This window comes from Pseudopipra pipra, chromosome 26 (assembly GCF_036250125.1).
Source record: "Pseudopipra pipra isolate bDixPip1 chromosome 26, bDixPip1.hap1, whole genome shotgun sequence".
Taxonomy (NCBI): domain Eukaryota; kingdom Metazoa; phylum Chordata; class Aves; order Passeriformes; family Pipridae; genus Pseudopipra; species Pseudopipra pipra.
The window spans coordinates 4,987,592-5,011,671 of NC_087574.1; the positions used below are offsets into that span (position 1 = coordinate 4,987,592).

A 24,080-nucleotide genomic window follows, 5' to 3' on the forward strand; every position below is an offset into this window, starting at 1 on the left:
GGAGATGCCAAGTCCTGAGTGCCTGGGGTGAAAAAAAGCTCTTTATTTTTAAATTATTTTGATTTTTTTTTTTTCCTTTAAGGAAAGAACCAAACCATAGCTGTGCTCCAGGTGTTTGGTTTTCCTTCTCCAGGGGAATTGCTCAGGTTTTGGGGCTTTAACAGCTCCAATCCATCAGCTCTCCGAGAGCTCCTAAATGGAAAATTTATTGCCCGCGGTCGGCTCCGAGCTGAAGGTTTGGCTCCCAACTGGCATCTCCTGGGGATGCTGCATCCAGAGGAGGGAAACCAGGAATGCTCTGCCCTGCCTTTTTCCCTGGGGGTGCTGGAATTCCACCTCCAGGGCAGCGGGATGTCCTGAATATTCCCCAGGATGTCCTGAATATTCCCCGCAGCAGCGGAAGAGAAGCCCGTAAAAAAAAAACCTCTGGAAATGGGGAACGTTGCCAGCGCCTGGAAGGAAGAGAAAAATGGCTTTTCCATCCCCCAAGTGCTGCCAAGAGGAGAGTTTGGATGCCCCAGGTCAGACCCATCAGGGCCAACCCTCCTTCCTGGTCCCTGAACTCCGGCTCCGAGTTGACCTTGGAGTCTCTTCCTGGAGCGAAGAACGTGGGGATGACACCAAAAAACCACCTTGATTTGGCTTTTCTCGCCCCCATCCCGAGGTTTTTCCCTCTGGATTCCGGTGGAACCAGCTTGATTTTGCTTTTCTTGCCCCTCATCCTGAGGTTTTTCCCTCTGGATTCCAGTGGAACCAGCTTGATTTTGCTTTTCTCGCCCCTCATCCTGAGGTTTTTCCCTCTGGATCCCGGTGGATTCCGGGCTCCTTTTGGTGTCTGTGGGTATTGTGACCTTCTGTTGTGTCACCACAGAGGGGTTGGGGACCCCCAGCCGGGCTCAGAGGGGTAAAAAAAAAGGGATGCAACCCCAAAATCTCCTCGTTTTTGGCCCCTGCTGAGCGTGTCCTTGGGGCAGGTCCCTGTCCCAGGGGGACAATTCCATCCCTTTCTGCTCCTTGGACTGTTCTCAGCAGCTGGGAGGACACCAGACCTGGGATTTGGTTCCACTCCCACAAAAATCTGGGGCTTGACACCCCCCGCCTCCACCCTCCACCATTTAAAAAAAAAATAATAAAAAATATTCTCCTAATAACTAAAGGCCTATTTTCCACATACTTGAATTTCCAGCACAGTTTGGACTCTTTTTGAGGGACTTTAAAGGCACTTTAACTGTCTTTTACTGCAATGTATTTACTATGGATTTACCTGCATGGAATAAGGAGTCTGGATATGAAATAAAAACCTCCTTCCTTTTGGACTGCTTGGTTGGCAGGATTAGTGCTCGGGAGCCCTGGAGCAGGGTGGGAATTCTTTTCATCTCGGAGTCTTTTAATTGATGCTACAAAAAAAAAAATGGGGATTTCTTCTTTTTTTTTTTATTTTTCCATTTTTTTTTAATTTATTTTATTTTAAGGCACTTTTCCCCCAGTCTCAGCACAGACACATCATTAGCAGGAGGAGTTCCCAGGGCTCACAGCTCCTGGAATTGAGCTCTGAATTAAGACTATCATTTGCTTCTCCTTTATTCTGCTTGGCTTGTTGGGAGGATTCCTTTTTTTTTTTCCTCTCATCTTGCCCAGTGGAGTTTCCTTGGAGCATTTCACTTCCTCCCAGTGTTCAGGTTTGATCTCTGCACCAGCCCCCAATTATTTCAAATACAGAAAGCACTTTAAAAGTCATTATCTGAGACCCCTCCACACCCAGGCTTCCTTTGCTGCTTTAGGTATCCATTTATTTCCATCAGGAAAATATAAAATATATCCACTTCTTCCCATTTTTTCCCTTTCACCTTCCCAAGCCCATCACAGCCTGTTCATCCCCCTCTTCCTCAGGAGCCTTTTCCAGGCTGGGAAAAACTGTGTTAACACAATACAAACAGGAGTTAATTTAATCATGATAAAAGAATTCTCCTGTCCTGGTGCCTTGTTCCATTTCTCTGAGTGGAGTATTAGCAGATATATAATTAAACTATATATTTTTTTCATTTTATATATATATATATATTCCATTTTAATATATATTCCATTTATATATATATTCCATTTTTATATATATTCCATTTTTATATATATATATTCCATTTATACCTATTCAATTTTATTTTCCAGTTTATTATATATGTTCCATTTTTTAATGTCCATTTCATATATATTCCATTTTCCACATTTATATATATTCCATTTCTACATATACTCAATTTATACATATATATATATTCCACATATATATTTATATATTCCATTTATATATGTATTCCAGTATATATATATATTCATTTATATATATATATTCCATTATATTATATATATATATAAAAATGGGATCATTTTTATATGTATATTCCATTTATATATATATATTATATTATATTCCATTTATATATATTCCATTATATATATTCCATTATATATATATATTTCATTATATATATATTCCATTATATATATATTTCATTATATATATATTCCATTATATATATATATTTCATTATATATATATTCCATTATATATATATATTCCATTATATATATATATTCCATTTTATATAAATTCCATTTTATATAAATTCCATTTTTTAATATATATATTCCATTTTTAATATATATATTCCATTTTTAATATATATATTCCGGTTTTTAATATATATATATAGATATATGTTCCATTTATACCCACACACACATATATAAGGCAATAGTTTATAATACACACATAAGAAAAAAAATTAAATAGCTCCCAACAAACAGTTCTCAAACCAAACAACAGCCCACAAACAGGGGGAAAAATACCTCAGCCATGCAAATAAACAAGGATTTGTGCTCTGCAAATGCAACCTCGGGTCCCAAGCAGCGTTTTGAGCCATAATTAATGGCAGTGACAGCAAAGAAGGGAGCAGATTGTTCCAGCAGGGCCCGTGGGTGGAGGAATAAAAAAAACCCCTCAAATAGATGCTCTGGATCTGCGTTTTTCCAAGTGCTGGGAAGCTCTGGGTACAAAGTGGGAGCAGGAATTTGGGTCCTGGTTCCTCCCCTGGTCGGGTGTTAAATGGATTTATTGCCTCGCTTAGAAAGGAGAAGCTGAGGGGTTTTTTTGTTTGTTTGTTTCTCATGGAGAAATCAGGAATTTTTGGGAGATACTGGCAGGGAAAGGGGTGGAATTCCCTGTGTGTTGACCCCCTCATCCACCCAAAAAGATGTGTTGTTTTTTTTTTTCCCCCTCCCCAAAGGCAGAGGTGAGAGATGAGAGGGCGGGGGATAATTACCAGCACAATCCCAAAAAAAAAAAAGGCTGGATCCAAGGGAGCAGGAACCACCTGCACACTTCATTCAGCTGCCACGGGAGGATCCTGCACCAACCTCCATCTCCTCCCACAATTTTCCCCTCACAAAAGGGCTGAGGAAGAACCTGAGAAGCCAATTGTGAACATTTTCCACTTGTTTTTCTTACCTTTTATTTTTTTTTTTCTCCTTTTTAACAAGTAGGTCAGGGCAGGCAGCAATTTTCCCGAGCCCAATTCCATTGGTTCCCCCTTCCTCGACTGGAATAAAAATTGATTTTGTCACCTTTTTTTAAAACCCTGACAAAACCTCCAGCAGAACACACAGAAAACCCCTTTTCCCCTGCAAAAAAAAAAAAAAAAGAAAACACATCCCTGATAAAATTCCAGGATAAAAGGTGGGGAGGGGGGGAAAAAAAGGGAAAAAAAAAAAAAGCCTTTTATATTTGCTTTTTTTGAGGACTTGAAAAGAGCAGGTTTGCTGTTCTTTTAAGGATAATGGTGGGTTTCATGCTGCAGAAAGCACCTCCCTGGTGCCATCCTGGAGGGTTATTTCCATGATTCCTGAGGGATTTTTTAACTCCTCCACTTTCCAGACCCGTGGAATAATAACAGACCCCGAGGTGAGAGTTTCTTAACTCCTTCCTTCCCTGTTTTCCAGCTGGTGGAGGTGGGGATAATCCAAAAAAATAAAAAAAATGAGGCTCTGGGATTGGGATGCCTGGAGGGGTCTGACAGCTCTAACAGAGGCACCAGTTTGGGTTTGGATCCTCAAAAACCAGCCTATTCCATGAGATTTGGCATCAGGAACACGGGATTGCCTCCCTGGGAAGGGTTGGGAGGAGCCCCCATCCCTGGAAGGGCCCAAAAAACCTGTGGCTGTGGCACTTTGGGACACTTTGGGGGTGCTCAGCTGATGGTCACAAAGGTCTTTCCCAACTTTAGCAGTTCCCTGATCCCGTGATTCCCAACCAGAAGCCCGAAGCGATCGTCAGTCAGGTTAATTAAGATTTAATTGAATCCCTTGCTGTCGCATTTCCAGGGGATTTCCAGGCTGGATCGTTCTCCCTCCCTGGACAGGACAAGTGGCTTTGGAGAGGATTTGCAGCCCCCACCAAGCCAAGGTTTTCCTTGGGGTTCCTCCAAAGGGATACCAGCCCCCCCCCCAGGGTTCTCAGCCCCCCAGAACTGCTCAGATGACAAAGCAGAGCAGCTTCCCAAGCTTCCCATGGCTCTTTGGTGATTATCCCTGTGTTGTGCTGACAGGCTCCCATCTGTTTGGGGCTGAACCTTGCATCTTAAAAAGCAGGAGAAGGGAAAAGCACCAGCTCCAGGCTCCCTCGGCTCCTCCTCCGACCACGGGAGCTCACGGGGTGCTCAGGAATTCTCAGCAATCCTCAGCAATCAGCTGCTTTTTTTTTTGGGGGGGGGGCTGGTCTCTTGTTTTTCTGCAGGATGGGAAGATGGAGAAAAGCTGGAGATAAGGGAAAATAGATGGGATATTTAGATGGGAGGAGCAGGCCAGGAAAATACCCAGGCCAGATCCTCAGGAAGGGTTTGGCAACTGCAGAGGAACAAGTTTGACGTGAAGGTAAAGGATGAACAAGAAACCCAGGACACACCTTCTTCCACCTCTGCATCCACCCCATCCCTGCCTTCCCTCTTTCACTCTCGCATTCCCCCCATCCCAATGTTTAGGAGCATCCCCTGAAGGCAGGAAGCAAGAGCTGGGACTCGGGATTCTGCCTCTGGAATCTTCCAAACGACCTTGGAGGAGTCCCTCAGCTCCTCCTGCCTCAGCGTTCCGGGGAAGCCTCACACCCCCTCCCCAGGGCACCTTCCCTCAGCTCCGGGATTTAATGCACTTCCAAGCATTTTAATGCACTTCCAAGCATTTTAATGCACTTCCAAGCATTTTAAAACCCTTGGAAGCGGGGCAGGGGGGAAGGACAGAGCGCTGCTGGTTTGTCTCAGCCACCACCACCGTCCAAAACGAGGTGGGAGAGGCAAGAAAACAACATTAAACCCACTCCTGCCCCCACAGAGCCAGCGATGATCCCGAGAGGAATGAGGCCATCTGGAAACTCTGGGGTTTTTTTCCCTTTTCCCCCACTTTTTTTTTAATTCCTCCGGCTGCAGAGGAATTCCTCCACCAGCAGAACATCAATAAAACGATGGGACTTTGTGTCAAATTCTCATCAGCTCCTCAGAGGATCAAACCCCTGTGGGCTGGGATTCTGGGAATACACACATCCCTGCCCCTTCTCATCCCTCTGCCACCCACCAGCCCTGCTCTGGCAGAAGTCCTTAAAAATGCCAGCCAAGGAGGACGTGGTGATTTTTATCCAGAGAATTCATTAGGCAGGATGAGAGGAAACAGAGCCTTAATTCCCTGTGTATCCTCACACAGGCACAGCAGAGCCTGTGCTGGATGAGTCAACAATCCCATTAATCATATATTTTTATCATTTTCTAACAAGCCTTAAACTGCTTTTTTTCAAGAGGAAAAAAAAATGAAAGGCTGCAGCTCAGCTCCTTAATAACACTTGAGAGAGAGGAAACATTTGGCAAAAGGGGGGAAATTTGATTTAAAGAGATAAGAAGAAGAAATTTTACTGCCTAAGACAGCAGGTGAAGGGACACAAAACTCGAGGAATTATGTCTTTCTTCTGCAGATTATTATTATTACTATTATTATTTCCATTTTCCCATGCTTACAGCATGCTAGGTGCTGTTCTTTGGTCCTAGTGGGGCAATTTTTCCCTCGTTTTCTTTTGACTCCCAGCACATTTGGTGCTTTTCTTCACGGAATCACGGGGTGGTTTGGGCTGGAAGGGACCTTAAAACTCATCCAAGTCCCACCCCACTCCTTCCACCCTCCCGGGCTGCTCCATGCAGGGAATGAGCCGTTAACACTCCAGCAGAAACACCGGGAATTTGGGACGGAATTCGGGACGACTCAATTTTCCCCTTATTACCCCTCATCCCGTCACCTCAAACCAGTTTACAAACACTGACTGGATTACAGGTGAAAAAATAAACCCCATCAGTGACTCCCTCAGCCAACTGAAAGCAAACACAGGGTGATACTTTTACCTGGACTCAATTAAATCCCCGAGCCCGGTGTCACCCTCGTTACCATTAATTATCCCAATCACTCCAGTGTTTCTGCAGGTCCAGCTCTGCCTGTTAAACACAGGATGCAGCCTCAGGAAGTCCTTAAACCACTCTCAGGCTCCAAAAAGGTGCCCCAGGATACTCCAGATACACCCCCAAATTATATATTTTTTTTTTTCCCCAGTGGGATCTGGTTGTTTCTGGTTATTTCTGGTCTGAGAGAATCTGTTTTCTGTTCGTGGTGCAACACAGAGGTGCAAACAGCAAAATGATGGGGGGGGGGGGTGAACAGAATGATCCCTGATTCCACCCAGCAGCGTTTGGGAAGGATTTAGGGAGGCAGGATGCTATTTCTTGGAGAGATATCCAGCCAGGTCCTGCTGTCCTGGGTGGAAATAGAAACAGGGACGAGGCATCTGCAGGCTCTGCTTGGCTTATTCTGCTCAACTCCAAAGCACATGATTTTTGCACATTTGCCTGATTTACCTTTTCAGCCAAAATATTGCAGTCACGGTTACATCATCATGGCAACCCAGCTCTTGGTGATTAATCAGACCATGCCACATCCTTACATATGAGGGTGATTTTTTGAGGTTTTTTTCTGCTTCGGTTTTGCCGAGGAAAGTTCTTCTTTTGATGGAGTTCCTGAGAAAAAAAAAGAGAAATAAAAAAAAAAAAAAAATCAGAACAGGAACAAAACCAAAACAAACACGCGTCTTCTGGGGGAAAAAAAAAAAATAAAAATACCGGGCAAAAATTCCCTTAAAGCAGCTGCGGGCCTCTGCTGCCATCGTATGGGAGCTGCCTTTGGAGCAGCGAGGAAACCTCTCCCGGGAGGTTCGGTCGCTGTCCCGAGAGAAATAGTTACTCAGAGCCAGCGACTTCGGGGGGGGGGCAGAATTTATAACGAGAAACAGTTATTTTTAAAACCGGCCTGTAGCGAGCTGGGGATTTGCAGCTCTCACAAAGGGGGTTGACACCATTCCACAGGGAACGACACCGTTCCACGGGGCGAAACGCGCGAGAGGCCGCGACTTGGCGTTGTAACAGCTCCGCAGGCCGAGCCGCGGGACCACGGAAGGCTCTGGAAGGGATCCCAAAGCTCATCCCAAAATCCCGCCGCCCCCCAAAGCCGCGCTCCCAGCGCCTCATTAATTATTCATTAGGTGGGCGTGACCACGCGGCGCCTGGTAACGAGGGACGCGCTTTACGCTACGGGAGGGGGCGTGGTCATATTTGAATATTCATGAGGTGGGCGGAGACAACGAGGGCGGGAAACCCCGTGGGCTCCGCCCCCTCCCCCCCTCGCGCTGAAACGCGCCGCGGGCGAAAGCGCGGGAAAGTCGTTCTGACCCAAAATTCGCTTAAATTCGAGTAAAAACGGGGCGGAGTTATTAATAATAACACTGACGAAACGTCGCTGGAGTAAAACACCGCGGAAACACTGCCGGAGTGACACACTGCTGTTGTTGGTGGCGATTCCACCCCTCCAACGTGCCTGCGGCCCAACCGACAACCAACGTCCTGAAATTTAAACGCTGGGTTTTTCTAATGTTTGCCAACATTTCTGCTCCCGAGTGAGGTACCCAAACACAGCTGCGCTGCCTGTGCGCACCTGCCGCCGCTGCTGCGCCCAGACCCCCTTTTAAACCCCAGCAGATACTGAAATAACGCTTTAAAAATTCGATTTTCACTAACGATAGTAATTAAGAAATGGGGGTCTGGGCTCTTTTTTCCCCCCACGGGGACACGGGGTTCGGTGCTCCCCACACACCCCCTCATCCCCCGGCGTTCCCCTCAGAGCTCCCCGCGCCCGCCCGGCTGAGGGGCTTTGTGGAGGGCGGGTTTCCCTGAGGTAAAAAACGGCCGATAAAGTGTTTTTGCGTGAGTACCACCGGCTGCGAGACCCCCTCCCGTGTCTCCACGGAGGTTTTGGGGTGCAGGTCCCCCATTTCAGCCCTCTGGCCCCGAATTTTGGCCGGCTGTGGGCAGAGGGCACAGCCTGGCCCATCCTTTGGCCTAAAGGTCTGTCACAGCCCCGGCTCAATCTGACCCAAAAACGCAGCTAAAAGGCCAAATATTACCCCTTCCACAAAATATTGAGGCCTGGGGAGCAAATCCGGCCTGGAATGAGGGAAAAAGAAGCAGATTCTGGTGTTTCTCCTCACACCACAACCCAGCCACCACCAGCAGCAGGGCCAGAATCCCCTCAGCTCTGCTTTCTATTCACATTTTAGGTGCTTTGGGGAACAGATTTTCACCACCAATCTGACACAGAGACTTTATCCTAAACAAAACCGTGTGTTTTTTGTAAATTTTCAGTGTAGCTTGGGGGGTAACAAGTACTGAGGTAATTCCATGGGTGTGCTCGGTTCTCTGAGGTCTGTCAGCCCTCACTTAAACTTGCACTTTTAAAGTCGTTATTATTTTATTTTATTTTATTTTATTTTATTTTATTTTATTTTATTTATTTTATTTTATTTTATTTTATTTTATTTTATTTTATTATTTTATTTTATTTTATTTATTTTATTTTATTTATTTTATTTTATTTTATTTTATTTATTTTATTATTTTATTTTATTCTATTCTATTTTATTTTTATTTTATTCTATTTTATTTTATTCTATTCTATTCTATTTTATTCTCTATTATTTTTACACGGCAAAGAGAAAACCGTGGAAAACCAAATCAAAACTGAGCTTAATATTGGAGGCGACTGAGCTCATGCTCATAGTGATGAGGAAGGGAAGCAGAAACATCCCAAAGCAATCTCCAAAGTAAACACCCCTTTCTGCAATAAATATTTGCCAAATGCTAACACAGGGCTCCGAGAAATATCAGCACTAAAGTGCATCCATTAGCAGGAGTTTAGCGACTGCTTAAGGGGAGCAGGGGTGGAAGTTGATGCTTTCTGCCCTGTAAACAAATTAGTTTATAGCAGCAAATGGGATGACCCTTCTTAGCTAATGTTATGAGTTGAGCTTGTTAAATATTTAACATTTGCCTCTCCATTTCCAGCGTGGATTAAGCAGTTCTCCAAACACCGGTGTCCCAGCAGCAGATGGAGATGCACAGCCCATTGCCCAGCCCTGGCTGAACTCCCTAAGAAATAAAGAAAACCACGTCAAGTCAAAGAGAGGAAGCGAGTGGGAGCTTTCAGGAAAGGCTTTAAAACTGGCTGTTTGCACCCATTTTGATTTACATTAATTTTATCTAGCCCTGCTCTACGTTAAAACAGTGATAATCAGTTTAACTTCCATCAGATTGAACAGACACAGGCTGGAATTGGACAAACACTTCCAAAAAACCTCACTGGTGGCAAAGTATTGTTTCCTTCCACATAACACAGACCCAAGGTAAGAGTTTTTTTAAAAAAAGATCCCATAAATCCCCACAGCACAGAAAGGAGAGTGGGGGATGAAAAGAAAGTATCATAGGATTGCAACTTTATTTCTAAAAGCACGGATGAGAAATATGCACCAGATTTAGCCAAGTTTAGTGGTGCCTTGTTATAAACATGAGCTGCTTTGTATGTTGTACTCAAGGAATTTAAATTACCCTGAGTCCACCCTTCTGTGTATAAAATCCCTCACTTTTTCTTTGCTTTCAGAAGATAAACGTTTTTTTCATATAACTTTACCCACAAGCGGTTTCTCAATCGTTCTTAAAGGTGTTAAATCGATTTTTCTCTCGTGAAATCCTAAAGAAACACTCATTTTAGCAGCAGCTCCGTTTGCTCCCCGAGCCCTTGTGAAATACCCCTCAGCCAAATTCAAAACCAGCTTCCAGCGAAGTAAAACTTCCTTAAATGCACAATTCCAACTCCCTCCGGAGTCACACGGCCCCACTTTTAATAAAAATGCCCCATTCCCAGCACAAACAGAGCTCCTATTGTGGATGTAGCAATTTTTCCTGCCTGGAATATCGTGGGTCTGTTGTATAAACAGGAGGGGTGGTTTGGAGCTCGTCGCCTGTAATTTTGTAAATTTTTAATCTCTCCAACAATGAGGTCTATTCTGCCCCAGAATTTCCCACTCAGGGGGACTGGGATGTCGCCCTGCAGCTTTGGGCTGGTTCCAGGGATGTTCCAGCCCCTGCTGCCAGCTCCTGTGTAATTATGCTGCAGCACTCCTTGGCAATTCCCCCAAAAGCCTCAGCTGCTGGAATCAAGGAACAGTGTGAAAAATCTCAGTTATAAAATAAAATTTCAGAGGCAGAGAGTCCCTCGCTCCCAGTGTTGCCCGACAGTGGGAAGTGTAGCTGTTCCAGAGACCCAAAACCCAGGAGGGAAATCAAATAATCCGATTTATCCATCGTTTAAAGCTCATTTTCATTTCCCCTCCTGATTTTGGGAAAGGCTGAGTCACTGCATTTTTTGTTTTTTCACGTAGCAATGCTGTGTAATTTAGTTTTATTATCACACATTTAGTCATTACATTAAATTAGGCCCTGTATCAGCTTAGTGCTGCAGGACAAAAAGGTTTGAAGCACCACTTTGCTGCTTTCAGTCTTTTTTTTTTGTGGTCACACACAAGCACACATATAAGTAATTATCCCTTAAAGGAACCAAGTAACATGATATTTCAATAGCAGCCCTATAACTTCAGCATCCTGTTGAGTAATTAGTGTAACAAATTAAAACAATGTTGTTAATTACTGTGGCTTGTACCATCACGTGTAATTCCTCTGGAATTCCCTTTTTAGGACCATTTTCCTCATTTTCCATGTCCCACTCCACGATATGTCCCTGTGCTTTTATCTTCTCCTCCTCCCTGAATACTCCATTCTCCCAGACCTTAAAATTATTTATACCTTTCAATACACCAAATGATCACTTAGAACACATTTTATCATTTACACACTAAAAAACTCATTTATGAAGTCGCTTCCCTTGCACTAAATCCAAACAATTTATCCTCCACACCCACAAGATTTTCACTCCAACGGAGTCATTTCCTCTCAGCCTGATTTTTGGGTAGTTTTCTCCTCTGAAAAATAAGACTTTAATCTTTTTTTTCTCTCTCCAGGTTAACTTTATGGGAGCAGCAGGACCATGAGCTGCAGTGCAGGGAGCAGCTGCAATTCCATCCCCAGCCACAAACCCCGGCGGAGCCGCCGCTCCCGAGGCTGCTGGGACACCCTGGACACGGATTCCCAGTCCCTGTCAGCACTGGGACACTTCCAAACCCTGCCCTTAGAGATCTTCCACATGGTGCTGAAATATCTCTCAGGTGAGAACCTGATCAGAAGGGTATGACCCCAATATCTCAAAATTTCCATGGCTTTTTTTTCATTTATAAAGCCATTATTATTTTAAATATTCTAGCTTTTAGCTGGTTAAAGTCATTTTTTTGTGGCTTACCCTTTAGCTTTCAACTGGTTCAAGTCATTTTATGTGGCTCATTCTCTGAGTTTTCAGCTTTTCCCTATGAAAAAAACCTGTGAAAAAGCTGTAGTTGTTTAGACCCAACATCTCCCACTCTAAGCAACCCATGGAGGTTCTGAGGTGTCTTAAAACACCTTTTAAAACAATCTCGGTGTTTTGTGTTCAAAATGAAGGCTGAAACCTTATTTAAAAAAAAAAAAGAATTATAAGGTTTCAGCCTTCATTTTGAAAACAAAACGCTGTCATGTCATTCTTTCTTTTTAAAAAAAAATAAATCAAAATTTAAATTACGATTATGAAGCATTTGAAGCGACTTTTGCCCACGAGGTGTAGAAAAAGATATTCCTTGGGTGTCTCCATCTCTAATTACAACAGCTTGCTGGCAGAGGAGACCCACAGCAATTAATTTGTGTTTTAGTTATCCATCTCACTCCTCGGTTTGTTTTTGAAGGGGAGAGGGGGGGGGGCAGTTTTTGACCCGTGATCAGAATTTGAGGATTTAGGAGCGTCCCGGGCTTTGCTTTTGCAGTGAAGGACATCAGCACGCTGAGCATGGTGTCCAAAAGCCTCGGCCAGCACCTGATTCACTACATCTCCACCTCGGCAGGGACCCGCCGGCTCCTCCTGCAGGACTTCCACAACCTGGAGCTGCCCGGCAGGAGGGAGGGAGCCTCCATCCTGGAGCACTACAAATCCCTAGGTGAGGGCAGAGCCCGCTGAAAAGCCTCCCTCTGCTTCAGGCAGCGATAAAACGCGGCCCCCAAACCCTTTTTGTGCAGCTCCCTCTGAACTCGGAGCCGAATAACCCACTGCAACGCCACGAGCTGGAGGGAGGGATTGCTGAAATCATTCCAAAGCCTCTTAGCTGCGGGAAAAAACCGATGTCTGTCCTGCCTGCCGTGTGTTTGTGGCTCCCTGCGAGGCGGCAGAGGGGCAGCTCCCAGCTGGAGGTGTTTCCAGATTTAGTTTGTTTGGACACCGCCGCTGGAAGAGACTCCCAGGCCCGGCCAGCCGAAGGAATTTGGCTGCTCAGCCCCTCCTCCGGGCATCCCTTTGGAGCAGCTCACATTCCTCAGGCTGGGAAATGCAGCCACAGCCTAATTCTGGAGGGACCAGCACCAGCTGCCCTTTGTGACACTGTTGCTGGTTTTTAGAACACTCTGGTCCTGATTCATTCCACACTGTCCTGTCAGAGGAGCAAATGAAATTAAAACAGCATTTGATCCGTATTTACTGGTCCCTGTCTGATACAGAAATGTGTTGGACAGAGAAATCAAGTGATGCCATGGTTAGATGGAGAATTATAAACAGGGTTTGAACTCAAGACATTAAACAAAGGCATTAAAGGTGTTAAATTATACATGGTAAAGGAAAGCTGTTAAACTCATTTAGACCTGAAGTCTCCTCCAAGCAAACCATGGAGATTTCAGGGGATCTTAAAATGCCTTTTTAAAACAATCTTAGGGCTTTCTTTTTAAAAGGAAGCCTGAAAACTTATAATTTTTTTTAAAAAAAAAGTTAGTTTGGCCTTTGTAGTGACCTCACACAAAATGGCAACTCCTTCTTCAAAAGCAGGTGTGAACCCACCCCTGCAGCAGCTCTGGCAGTGAAACTTGACATATTAAAAATATAAAATCCTCAGCCATACCTGGGTCCCAGCAGGAACAGCTTTGTTAAGGTCAGGTGCAAAAATCAATATTTGCTTTGCAGCAGGAAAAACTGGAGTGGAAAAAAAAAAAAGTGCCTTTTGCTCGAGCCTGTTTTCTCCTCACACCCTGACGTGCAGCTGTGTCATCCCAGCGGCTGCTCCTGGGGAATTCCCTCCAAAGTCTGGCCTTGGAGGGGAAAAAAATCGACTTGACTGAGCTTTGGGTCACGTCTGAGGCCGATGAATAAATGATGGCTGTGCTGCAGGAACTGCTTCTGAAGAAGGGAAGGGGCCAGCTCAGAACCACGGGAAATTCATGAAGCACTTTCCAACCTTGGAAAAATGGTGTATTTTCAGGAGGCAAAATTCAGGAGAAAAGTATCCTTCCCCCCCCTAAAAAACTACATGCTTTTCTGTGGATTCCTTGACTAATTAACAACCAATATATATATATTTTTTACCCTGGTGGAAGCTGTTCACCCAGTTTCCACCAGGAGTGCAGAAAAAATTCCGCTCCACAACCAGCTGTTCCCCACAACAACTCACTCCAGGCTCCACCATCCCAAACACACCCTGGGCAGGAAAACAGATTTCCCTCCTAGCAGTGTTCTACACCAACACAGCTCAGAATATTTGCTTTTTTCATGTGGCTCTCCTGAAAAACAACCTTTGGAAGCTCAGCTTCCCGAGCTGTGAGGGGAAATCCAGCGTTCCACAGGGTCCTGGGGGCTGAGGGGCAACAACTCAACGCTGCTTCCCAACACTTTGAGCAGCTGTAACTCCCAACCCAGTGCAGTGGTTTTAATACTGGGAGTAGCAGGGGCTTTAAACAACACCACAAACAAGCTGCTGTGACAGTTTACCCCCTGTTTCCCCCCCTGTCCCAGGGCTGCTGTTGAAGAGGTGCACGTTGCTGCTGCCCACCAGGGACAGGCTGAAGTACGTACACAAGGTACTCTCAGAAGTAAGTCCTTCCACCTTCCCTCCACTGCTGTTTCTCACTCTCCTTTGCCCTTAGAACACCACCCCTGCAAGATAATCCCTTGCTGGATTTTGCAGTCCCTTTGCTGGAGTTTATCACCCCTGCAAAAATCAGTGTGTTGGTTTGAAATCAGCCTCTTCGCGCTAACAACAGCAAAAGCCAGGGAATTTTACTCCCTGAAAACAAAGGTTTCTCCTCCCAGAGGCCTTTTGCACACCCATGTGACCACAGTTTTGACTTGTTGCTAAACCATAACTCGTTTCCTTCCACCACAAGGAATCTCCTGGACCTCTCTGGTCAGTATTAATGTAAAAATCAGTGTATTGGTTTGAAATCAGTCTCTTCACACCAACAACAGCAAAAGCCAGTGTGCTGCACACGAGGCTGTTCTGCCCACACCTCACATTCCAACATCGGTGGTTCTCACCTTTCCATCAGTTTGTGGACCACTGGGAATTCTCTTCACAAAAATTTTACCCCCTGAAAACAGAGGTTTCTCCTCCCAGAGACCTTTTGCACACCCCTGTGAGCACAGTTTTGGCTTGTTGCTAAACCATAACTCGTTTCCTTCTGCCACAAGGAACCTCCTGAACCTCCCTGATCAGTATTGAGGCACAGGAGGAGCACAGAGGATTTTCAGTCACAAATTCAGTTAAGATAAATCCCTGGTGTTTGCACTTGCAGGTCTCCTGTTTTAAGCTCAGTGGTTGTGCCAGCCCTTTGCACTGCCTGGGGTTAAAGTGCTACGGGGTGTTTTTACAGGTACAGTATCCTTATGGAGACAAGGCAAGTACCACAAACATAGAAGAAAATTAAGGTAGTTTTCTAAATCAATCTGTGCTTTGCAAGATTTTTTAGAGCATAAGCTGGTTTTGGGGTGTAGGGGGATGGTATTTATTCACACAGTTCTCTGAATTTCCTTTCTGGTGGTGAAAGCTGCTGATTTGACTCTTGAGAATTCCTTGGCCTGGATTTCAGTCCCAACCAGTCAGGATTTTGATTAGCAGTTTATTGTCTAAGGAGACGTGGGAGAAGGGCAGCATTTCATTGCAGGAATTCCCAATCCAGGAGCAGAGATGCTTTAGTTTCGAAGGAAATGGCTCAACACACCACAGGCCAGAACAGTTCTGTTCACCTGTGGTAGCTTAAAATGAATTTAAAAAAAAATATATATTAAAATTTAAAATCTGAAGAAGAGCAGATGATTATTTGAGCGGGGTCATTTGTCTTTGGAGCAAATACCTGTGTGTACATTCCCACACAAGGTTCAAAAATCTTGGAGCAGCTTTTGATTCCGGGAGTCACTGGGCTGAAGCACAACCTGTGCAGCACCTGAGGAGGGGGAGCTGCAGCACAGATTGTGTTTCTCTGCTCTGAGGACTGGCACTGGGATCTAAATCTCTGCTCAATCCACTATTTTCACCCCATTCCTTCTGTCCCCTCCAGATCCTGACAGCAGGCTGGGATGAACTCGAGTGCCACCGGGTCTTTAACTTCCTCTGGGAGCTGAGCAGTTTGGCCAGGAAAGTGCAGACAGTTGTCAGCAGCAGAGCAGGTAAATCAGAGCAGCCAAGAGGCCTGAAGGACCAAAATGTGCCAGCACAGGGAAAGCAGGAAATGGGTCTTGATTCCTGGAACTGAGAGGGGTTTAGCTCAGCTCAGCCTTGTGGCACCAATCGGTTCCTGACCCTCTGTTGGCTCTCAGGGCATCCTGAAGTGGGTTCTTGGCCTTCACATCAACGAGCACAGCTAGTTTTTTCTTCACCAAAACCAAAACTAAGTGCTCCTGTAGTGAGGAGAGTTGTCTTGAGAGGCCTTTGGGGTTTCCTGAATTGTTCCATCACCAGCCCAAAGCACAGGTTGTGTGTCTGTACATCGACAGCAAAAGCAGGGATTCGAATCTTTCCCGCTCTCCACCAGTGAAACCAACGGGAAAGGAACCAGTTTGGGAATCAAATGCTGCAGTAAAAAGTGAGGTTCAATATTTCTGAACCCCAACACTGAGGTGGCACACAGGCCTCTCCAGAAACCCTCCCGTTGCCCAGCACAGAACAGAGAATTTCTGTGGAACACTTCACCCACCACAGCCATGCCAAGCTTCCTCCTGCTGCCCCTATTTATTGCCCTCTTTGATTTCCTATTAAAAAAGTGATCATTTGCATTGATCAAGGCTTCACAGATTTGCCACATCTCCCCCCCTTCTCCCCCAGGCAGTGCCAGGAAGCTGGAGCTGAGGATCAGGCTGTACTGCAGGAGGGTCCTGCTCAACCACTGGATCCACAGGAGCGACTTTGCCTTTTGGCTCACCCGCATTTTGAAGCCCTGGCCCATCGTGAACCAGGCCCGGCTGCTCTACATCATCTTTGGGCCCGTGTCCTCTCTGGATGGTGAGGAGCTGGGGGGCTCAGTGTTCAGAGTTTGGGGCCCTGAGAAGGAGATTCCCTTGCAGGATGCAGCTGAAACCCAATTTTTTATGCGAATAAAATGTAAGTGTATTAGAATCAAAGAATAGTTTGTGTTGGAAGGGGCCTCAAAGCTCATCCAGTCCCACCCCCTGCCATGGCCAGGGACACCTTCCACTATCCCAGGTTGCTCCAACCTGGCCTTGGACACTCCCAGGGATGGGGCAGCCACAGCTTCTCTGGGCAACCTGTGCCAGGGCCTCCCCACCCTCACAGGGAAGGAATTTCTTCCCAATATCCCATCTAACCCTTCCCTCTGGCAGTGGGAAGCCATTGAAACAATTGTGTTGCCAAGGAAAAAGGTTCTGCTCAACCAGACATCACTGTCATACATAAAATATATTAATTATATATATATATATATATATACATACACACACACACACATATATTTCTGAGTTAAAATTCAAGTGAAGGAATTAAATGACACCTCTGTCCCCCTCTTCTCCCCTGCTTGGGGCAGAGGCAGCCCAAACCCACCTCAAACCATCATCCCTTTCCCTGAGGGAAAACGTGTTCCCTCCCTTAATTGTTAACCCTGGGTCCCTTTACAACTGATTCACGCTGCAACTCCCACTGTCCCTGCTAAAAAGGGACAGAGGGACAACAAGGTGGCTGTCACAGAGCCTGAGTTGTGTTGCCTGGATTCCCCTGCTCAGTTCAGCAACTCCCTTTGTTGGAAAAAAAAATGTCACTTAGGGGCAGTTGTGATTAATGTCTCCCTCAGGACACGTGGTGTGGCAGAAAATGATAGAAGGACCAACAGATGAGAGCAGTCTGAAGGGTTTAGCTGAAGCAATTAAGCTGCTGTATGACACAGAAGCCAGAGAGTGGACAGCAGATGATGTTATCAGCCTCGTGGATGAGCTGTCAGGTGTGGTTTTTGCCTCTGTCATTAATCCACAGGATTATGTATCCTCCAAATCCAGCCCGGGGGGTGTTTCAGACACCTGGGTGCAAACAGGCTGTGAAATCCCTCCCAGTGGTGGCTCTGGCCTGGCTGGAAAAGCCCTCACCCCGGGAATGCAGGCAGGAGGTGGGATGAGGGAACCCCAGGGTCACACTCAGGCTGCCTGTTCCCTGTGGGGAAATCATTTAAGAATCCCTACAGACCTTTAAAACTCCAGCCTTGCCTCGAATCATTCAGGAAAAATTGTCCAAGCTGAAAACCCGGGGTTTGTCCAAGCCACAGTTAACAGCTCCACTGACAGCTGGGGGGGAGTTTATCACCAATTAGAGTGAGGAGCTGGTAGGAACTGCCTGTGGGATTTTGCTGCTCCTCTTTTGGGTCAAAGATGACTAAAATCTCCCCTCTCTCTCTCTTCCACCACCAAGTTGTTCCCCAGGAATGGCTCATGGAGAACAACGCTCGGCTCCTCCTCCTCAGTGGGAACAACATCTGCTTCACCTTCATGGCCAGCAAGGCTGTGAATGGCAGGGCTGTGGAGCTGGCCAGGCTCATGGTCTTCATGGCTTTGGTGAGTACAGCTGAGCAGAGCCTCTCTACCCCCCAAATTTGCTGTCTCAGACTTGAAAAGTTTCCCCCTCTGCTCCCACACACCAGGAGCAAGCCCAGCAAGAATCTGGGTGCTCTCCCACCTTCTGATCCTTGTCCAGCACATCCCTGGAAGCTGGCAAGCCCGTCCTTGAGGGGAAATACCACCAGCAAAAGGCTGAGGGGTCCCTTCATGCCCAGAAGAACAACCTCTGTGCCCTCCTGACACCCCCCCAATTTTCCAGGCTGTGGCACAACCGCTGCAGAATCAACATTTAATGCTCAGATTTGACCTTTCCCGTGTCCCTCAGGTGTGTGAGAAGGACCTTTACTGCATGGACTGGGTGGTGAAAATGATGCAGAAGGTCTGCAGGGTTTTCAGCACTCCCTGGGAGAGAAACAACTTCCTGCAGTGCCTGGAGAACACCTTTGCCCACATGCTCATGGACATGCTGCAGGCAGTGCTGGCTGGTAAGACTCGCCCTCTGGGCCTGGAGCAGCTCTTGGATCAGGAGCTGGGGCTGACCATGGCATGGAGGAACTCTCTGCCCTTCCCTCCCTCACCAGGCAGAGTAATCCTGGAGAGCCTGAAGGGTTTTGGTGACATAAAACCACAGAAGCATTGAATCCCCAACCAGTTTGGGTTGGAAGGGCCTTAAAGCTCCTCCAGTCCCACCCCCTGCCATGGGGAGGGACACCTTCCACTAGCCCAGGTTGCTCCAAGCTGGCCTGGAACACTTCCAGGGCTGGGGCAGCCACAGCTTCTCTGAGCAACACAAGTAATCAATCAAGTGCCACAATTGGGCAGAAACCTTCATTTTAACAGGTTTCTCCTGCTGAGGGATTCCTGGTGCCAGGGGTGGTGCCACCAACAGTGTTTTAAACCCCATCCTGGGCCTGAGGTCCCCTTGGGCTGTGCCCAAACCTCCTGCTCAGCTCTGACAGGTTTTTGTCCCAACACACAGTTGTTCTTGTTGCCTTTGGGCAGGCTGGGGAAGGAATTTTGGGGAGAGTCTCCTGTGTCCCTTCCCAGCTGTCCTGGCATCAGGATCATGAATCACAGCACAGAGCTGAGGTGAAGCTGCTGCCTCACTCTGCTAAGGGACACCCACCCTGAGGGATTAACTGACTGGTTTGGCTCCACTGACCATGTTCCATGGTTCCCTTTACCCTGCCAGGGGGGCACGATGAGGAGGACAACACCTTCCTGAATTTGTTCCACCTGGTGAACGCCCAGGCAAACTTCCACAAGGAAATCCTGTTCCTGGCCATGAGGAGCAGCCCCAACACCACCTGAGCTCTGCAGACTCTGGCTCCTGGGTTTGGTTTGGAACATTTGCAAAGAAGTGCCCAGTTATTTCTTCGATTCCCATTCCAGCTGGAGTGGCAGAAGTTGGGACCATCCCTGTCAGTCCAGCTGAAGGAGCTCCAGGAGCTTTTGGGGACTCCACCGTGGGGTTCCCTGAGCTCTGCTTCTCCAGGGAAGCAGCCTGAGGCCTCTCCCTTGGGAACACGAACTTCATTCTTTTCCCACTGTGCATGTCTGCACACACAATAAAAATGACATGGTTTCCATTCTCAGACACCAACTGAGGAATGTTATCTTAGTTCAGAACCCAAAACATGTTGCTCTTTAAAATGTGTTTTCTCTCGGGAACCCGAGGAGAAAGAGATGGATGGGGTCAGAGGAGCACAGCTACATTTCTCCAGCTTGCCAGGGCCTCTCTCACTGACCCAGAGGTTCTGTGGCAGAACTATCCCTGACTTTGGATGCTCAGCCACAGCCAGATTCCTGAAAGCAGTTCAAGTCCTTTGACCAAGCAAGGCATTTTTTTTCCCCCTCAACCGCCAGGTTTTCATAAAGCAGAATGAACTCTCAAATCCCTCCCCCTTGCCCCAGGTAACAACTGTTGAAGTGTTTTGGCCTCCACAGGACTTTGCCAAGTTGAAGACACCCGTTAAATGCACATTAAATTAAGTCACTGGTTCATTAAGTGTATAAATGTTTCCTGCTTTAGAAAGGGGTTGGATTTTCTGCTCTGTTGCCTTCAAAACAAAAGCACGTGATGGGAATAAAAAGCACTTACTGTCCGGGGGCTGTTTCCAACGGGGCTGTTTCCTTCAGGTCATTAAAGAGCCGCTTTCTCCGCCCCGATAATCCCTTCCCGAAGGTTTCAGTCTCCCTTCGGGACCAGGGTTTGGCTGGAAGGGGAGCCGCGTTCAGCTCTGGAAGCGTCAGAACAGCTGAAGAGGGAGCGATTTATCTCAGCTGCCCCCACCTGATTCCGCCGGAATGATTCGCTTGGAAGTTTTGGTTGTTTGTTAGGAATTCTCCCGCCTTTGTTGAGTGCACAATTCCAGGCGGGATCCTCGCAGGTGCCGGCAGATGGCAGAGGTGAAACCTTCCCTGCCGGAAAACCCTGGGAACGCCCCTTTCCCCTCTGAAGGTGATTTTTTGGGAACGCGCTGCAGCTCCGCGTGATTTCTGAGGGAAAAGAAAAACTCCGGCCTCTCGTTTCTGCTCGGAGGAACCGAACGTGTCCGGACCGATCCCCACGAGCCCGAAACGCGAGGAGAAAACAGACCCGGAGTGAGAACAGCGGCGGGAAAACGCAGCCAAGAAGCCGCCGGGGCTCAATCCTGCGGGTCCTTGGCTCTGCCTCCCTTTATCCTCGGGAATCGCTCCCCATAAATAATCCCGGCAGATGGAAGGCAGCGGGATGGAGCAGAGCTCGGGCCCATCGTGAGCCGCGTCCCCCCGCCAGCCCCTGGGTCGGGGACAAGGGGCCGTGAATTCCAGCCCGGCACAAGGGCCGGCTTTGTGCGAGTGCAGCCACACGGGAAAAGGGAGCTCTTTGATTCCCTGGCAGCCGAGGGATCAGCGGAGGGATGAAATGCCAGCGCTGCCGGCACGAGCAGCGGATCCTCCGGGCGTGCCAGCTGGCTGCGGCTGCCCGCCGGGAATTATTGATGGCATTATTAATTGCTAGGGGCTGCACAAGAGCCCGGAGAGTGTCTGGCGTTGGGTTTTGCAACATTCCCGTCAAACAACGGCTCTCCCTCCCAAAGGCACCATCCGGGCAGGGAAGAGCCTGGTTGGGACCACCCCTCACCTGGATCAGGGGCCCCTCCCCGGGGGCTGCTGCTTGTGCCGGGGAACACGCAGGTGTCTCATCCCGGTTTTCCAATCTCTCACCATTCCCAGGGCTCGTGGATCTCTCCACAGAGGCTGGATTTGCCCCAGGGAGCCACGTGCCCCCCATCCCCGGGGATGCAGGGGGTGCCTTCCAGCATTCAACACCAGCAGCCACGTCCCCTCTCCCTCCCGAAGGATCGAAGCTCAAACTCCTCCCACTGATATTTGGGACCTGCAGGGTCGAGAGCAGGACTTGGATGATCCTGGTGGGTCCCTTCCCACTCAGCCTGTCCTGGGGTTCTGTTTTACTTCCCCAAGTTTCCCAGTTTGGAATAGGACACCCCCCCCTTGCAGCCTCCTTTTCCAGCATCCCCCTGGATCAGCTCTCCCCGAGTGGGGCCCGGGGGGGAACCTCGGCAGCACCAGAGGGGCTGGGACGGGGATCCCTGAGAGAACTGAGAGAACGCTGCTCTTCCTTCTGCTGCCAAATTTTACCTGCTGCTGGGGGGGGGGTGTGGATAAAAGCCGGACCTCGCTGCATCCCGAGCCCCGGAGCAGCACCTCCCTCTGCCCCAGAGCTGGGGCCGTTTGTCCCTCTGCAAACCCGGCCCCGGCCCCTTTCCCAACCCCGCAGCTGCTGGGCCGGGTCCCTGCACCTTCCAGCCGGGAGCTGGCGGGTGTGGGGCGGGGGGAGGGCCCGTTCCGCGTTGCTGGAGGGTTTGTAAGGGGAGAGGAGCCCTCGGAGTCAGAGACAAGGGTTGTTCCTGCCTTCACACTCAGCTGAGCTCCCATTCCGCGCATTCCTCCTCTGCTCGCTGCAGATGTTGGCAGCAGGCGCGGCCCCGGGAGGGGGGAGGTTATTGAGAACATGACTTAACGCCTGAAGAAATTCCTCCCGGAATATTCCAGGCTCCCGATTTCCGGCTGTATTTGGGGCTGGGGGGGGAGGGAGCGCCCCGGGTGGCCCCCGAGCAACAACGGGGGATTTTTCGGGAGCAAAACCACCCGGCTTTGGGTTCCTCTCCGGAGTTTCACTGACAGGAAATTGCAGTGTCAAGTACTCATCCAGCATTCCCAGGCTCTGAAATCCCTGGTTTTTTTTTCTGGGAACACAGTCTCCCTAAAGTCACACCAGATTCCAGCCCCCTGCTCTCCCTGGGTCCTGTTCTCTCCCACCCACTTGTGTGGGGGTTCCATGATCATCTAAAGGGACACGAGTAGCTTTTCCCATTGTGGATATTTCAGGTGTTTGTGGCTTAAAAAATATATATCTCCCTGGGAGACAGCAGGCATAAGAAAACTTTGCCTTCTGGGAGGGTGAAACTTTGATTCATTGCACGTGTGTGGCTGTGTGAGGGCAGGGATTGAGGCAGGGTTTCATCAAAGGACAGGAAAAATCCCCCAAATACCTCCCCAGGCCTCTCAAAAAAAAAGGGGGAAACGAGGCCCTGAAATGTTCTTTCCATCCCACAGAAATTTCCATCGTGTTAAAAATGTTCCTTTTTCTACGCTGAGATTAACCAGGACCTCCAGGAGCTCCCCCAAAACCACAGAGGGACCTGGGGGAGGGTGGGCACAGACACCTGGGCACCATCCAGGCAGGGAAGAGCCTGGTTGGGACCCCCCCAACTGGATCAGGGACCCCTCCCCAGGGGCTGCTGCTCGTGCTGGGGGACACGGAGGTGTCTCATCCCGGTTTTCCAATCTCTCACCATTCCCAGGGCTCGTGGATCTCTCCACAGAGGCTGGATTTGCCCCGGGGAGCCACATGCCCCCCATCCCCGGGGATGCAGGGGGTGCCTTCCAGCATTCCACACCAGCAGCCACGTCCCCTCTCCCGTGCCATTCCTCTTTATTCCGTTTCATCCCACTTTATTTTTCATTAAAAATAGAAGTGCTCTCCTGAAATGAAACCCAGATGACCAGCTTCAGACAGGCTCATCCCAAGGGGGGGACAGGACCCTTCCTGTCCCCCCGGGACAACCCAGATCCCGGCAGGGGGGTGTCTCCTCGCAGCCCCCTCCCCATTCCCCCCCCCCCCGGCCCCTCCGTGCTCCGCGCTGGGCTCGCAGGGGTTAACGCCCTTCCAGAAGGCTCCGAGGGACACGGACCGGGCAGAGGCTGCGGAAGAGAAAGGACAGGCTGGTCTGAGCTGGGCCTGGAGCTGTGGGAGACACCGGGATGGGGGAGGCAGCGGGATGTGGGAGCACAGGGAGCAGCCCCAGCCCCCCCTTGGCGCCGGGGAACCCCCCCTTTGCCTCCCCGGCGATGACGCAGCCGGGATCCCTCCTCGCTGCTTCGCTCCTCTCCCTCTCGGGAACAAAACCCGCGAGCTCGCGCTGCTCCCAGCGGCTTTTCCAGGTGGGAAGGGGCCGGTGAATCCCGCAGGGAGAAACCAGCGGCCGCACAATGGCCGGGGACGAGTGGCCTGGTTTATAAAATCCCCCCCTCCCCGTGCCCTCCTTCCAGCCCGGGCAGCCGAAGGCAACGGAATGAACCCCAACCCGACCCCTCTC

The 24,080-nt window shown here is 48.5% G+C and overlaps 1 protein-coding gene and 2 long non-coding RNA genes across 14 annotated transcripts; 2 read left to right on the plus strand and 1 right to left on the minus strand.

Moving 5' to 3' along the window:
- Positions 1–357: 357 nt before the first annotated feature.
- On the minus strand, positions 358–7,574 carry LOC135403155 (uncharacterized). Of its 3 annotated transcripts, none has more exons than XR_010425319.1 (5): positions 7,200–7,574; positions 6,939–7,097; positions 3,506–3,678; positions 1,265–1,397; positions 358–594 (listed from the first exon to the last, which is right to left on the minus strand). It is a non-coding gene; the product is annotated as an uncharacterized LOC135403155 (long non-coding RNA). The 3 variants fall into 3 exon arrangements; XR_010425320.1 differs by having other exon boundaries at positions 3,506–3,596; positions 7,200–7,558; XR_010425318.1 differs by lacking the exon at positions 3,506–3,678 and having other exon boundaries at positions 7,200–7,538.
- On the plus strand, positions 588–1,316 carry LOC135403154 (uncharacterized). Its single transcript, XR_010425317.1, has 2 exons — positions 588–664; positions 791–1,316. It is a non-coding gene; the product is annotated as an uncharacterized LOC135403154 (long non-coding RNA).
- On the plus strand, positions 7,532–20,004 carry FBXO47 (F-box protein 47). Of its 10 annotated transcripts, none has more exons than XM_064636861.1 (12): positions 7,532–7,618; positions 9,474–9,817; positions 11,483–11,686; positions 12,371–12,541; positions 14,377–14,453; positions 15,156–15,233; positions 15,918–16,026; positions 16,682–16,858; positions 17,661–17,807; positions 18,269–18,411; positions 18,740–18,899; positions 19,607–20,004. In XM_064636861.1, exons 3-12 carry the CDS (start codon positions 11,509–11,511, stop codon positions 19,723–19,725), a joined length of 1,359 nt encoding a protein of 452 aa, XP_064492931.1. In that variant the 5' UTR covers positions 7,532–7,618; positions 9,474–9,817; positions 11,483–11,508; the 3' UTR covers positions 19,726–20,004. The 10 variants fall into 10 exon arrangements, with proteins under 10 accessions (XP_064492931.1, XP_064492935.1, XP_064492932.1 ...); XM_064636865.1 differs by having other exon boundaries at positions 7,534–7,618; positions 9,694–9,817; XM_064636862.1 differs by having other exon boundaries at positions 7,570–7,642.
- The last annotated feature ends 4,076 nt before the right edge of the window (positions 20,005–24,080 follow it).

Excerpts from the sequence above, each read along its gene's own strand:
- FBXO47 (XM_064636861.1), top strand. The coding sequence starts at position 11,509 with ATGAGCTGCAGTGCAGGGAGCAGCTGCAATTCCATCCCCAGCCACAAA. Across the intron at positions 12,542-14,376 it reads GGAGCACTACAAATCCCTAG|GGCTGCTGTTGAAGAGGTGC; the intron begins GTGAGGGCAGAG and ends CCCCTGTCCCAG. Across the intron at positions 16,859-17,660 it reads GCCCGTGTCCTCTCTGGATG|GACACGTGGTGTGGCAGAAA; the intron begins GTGAGGAGCTGG and ends TGTCTCCCTCAG.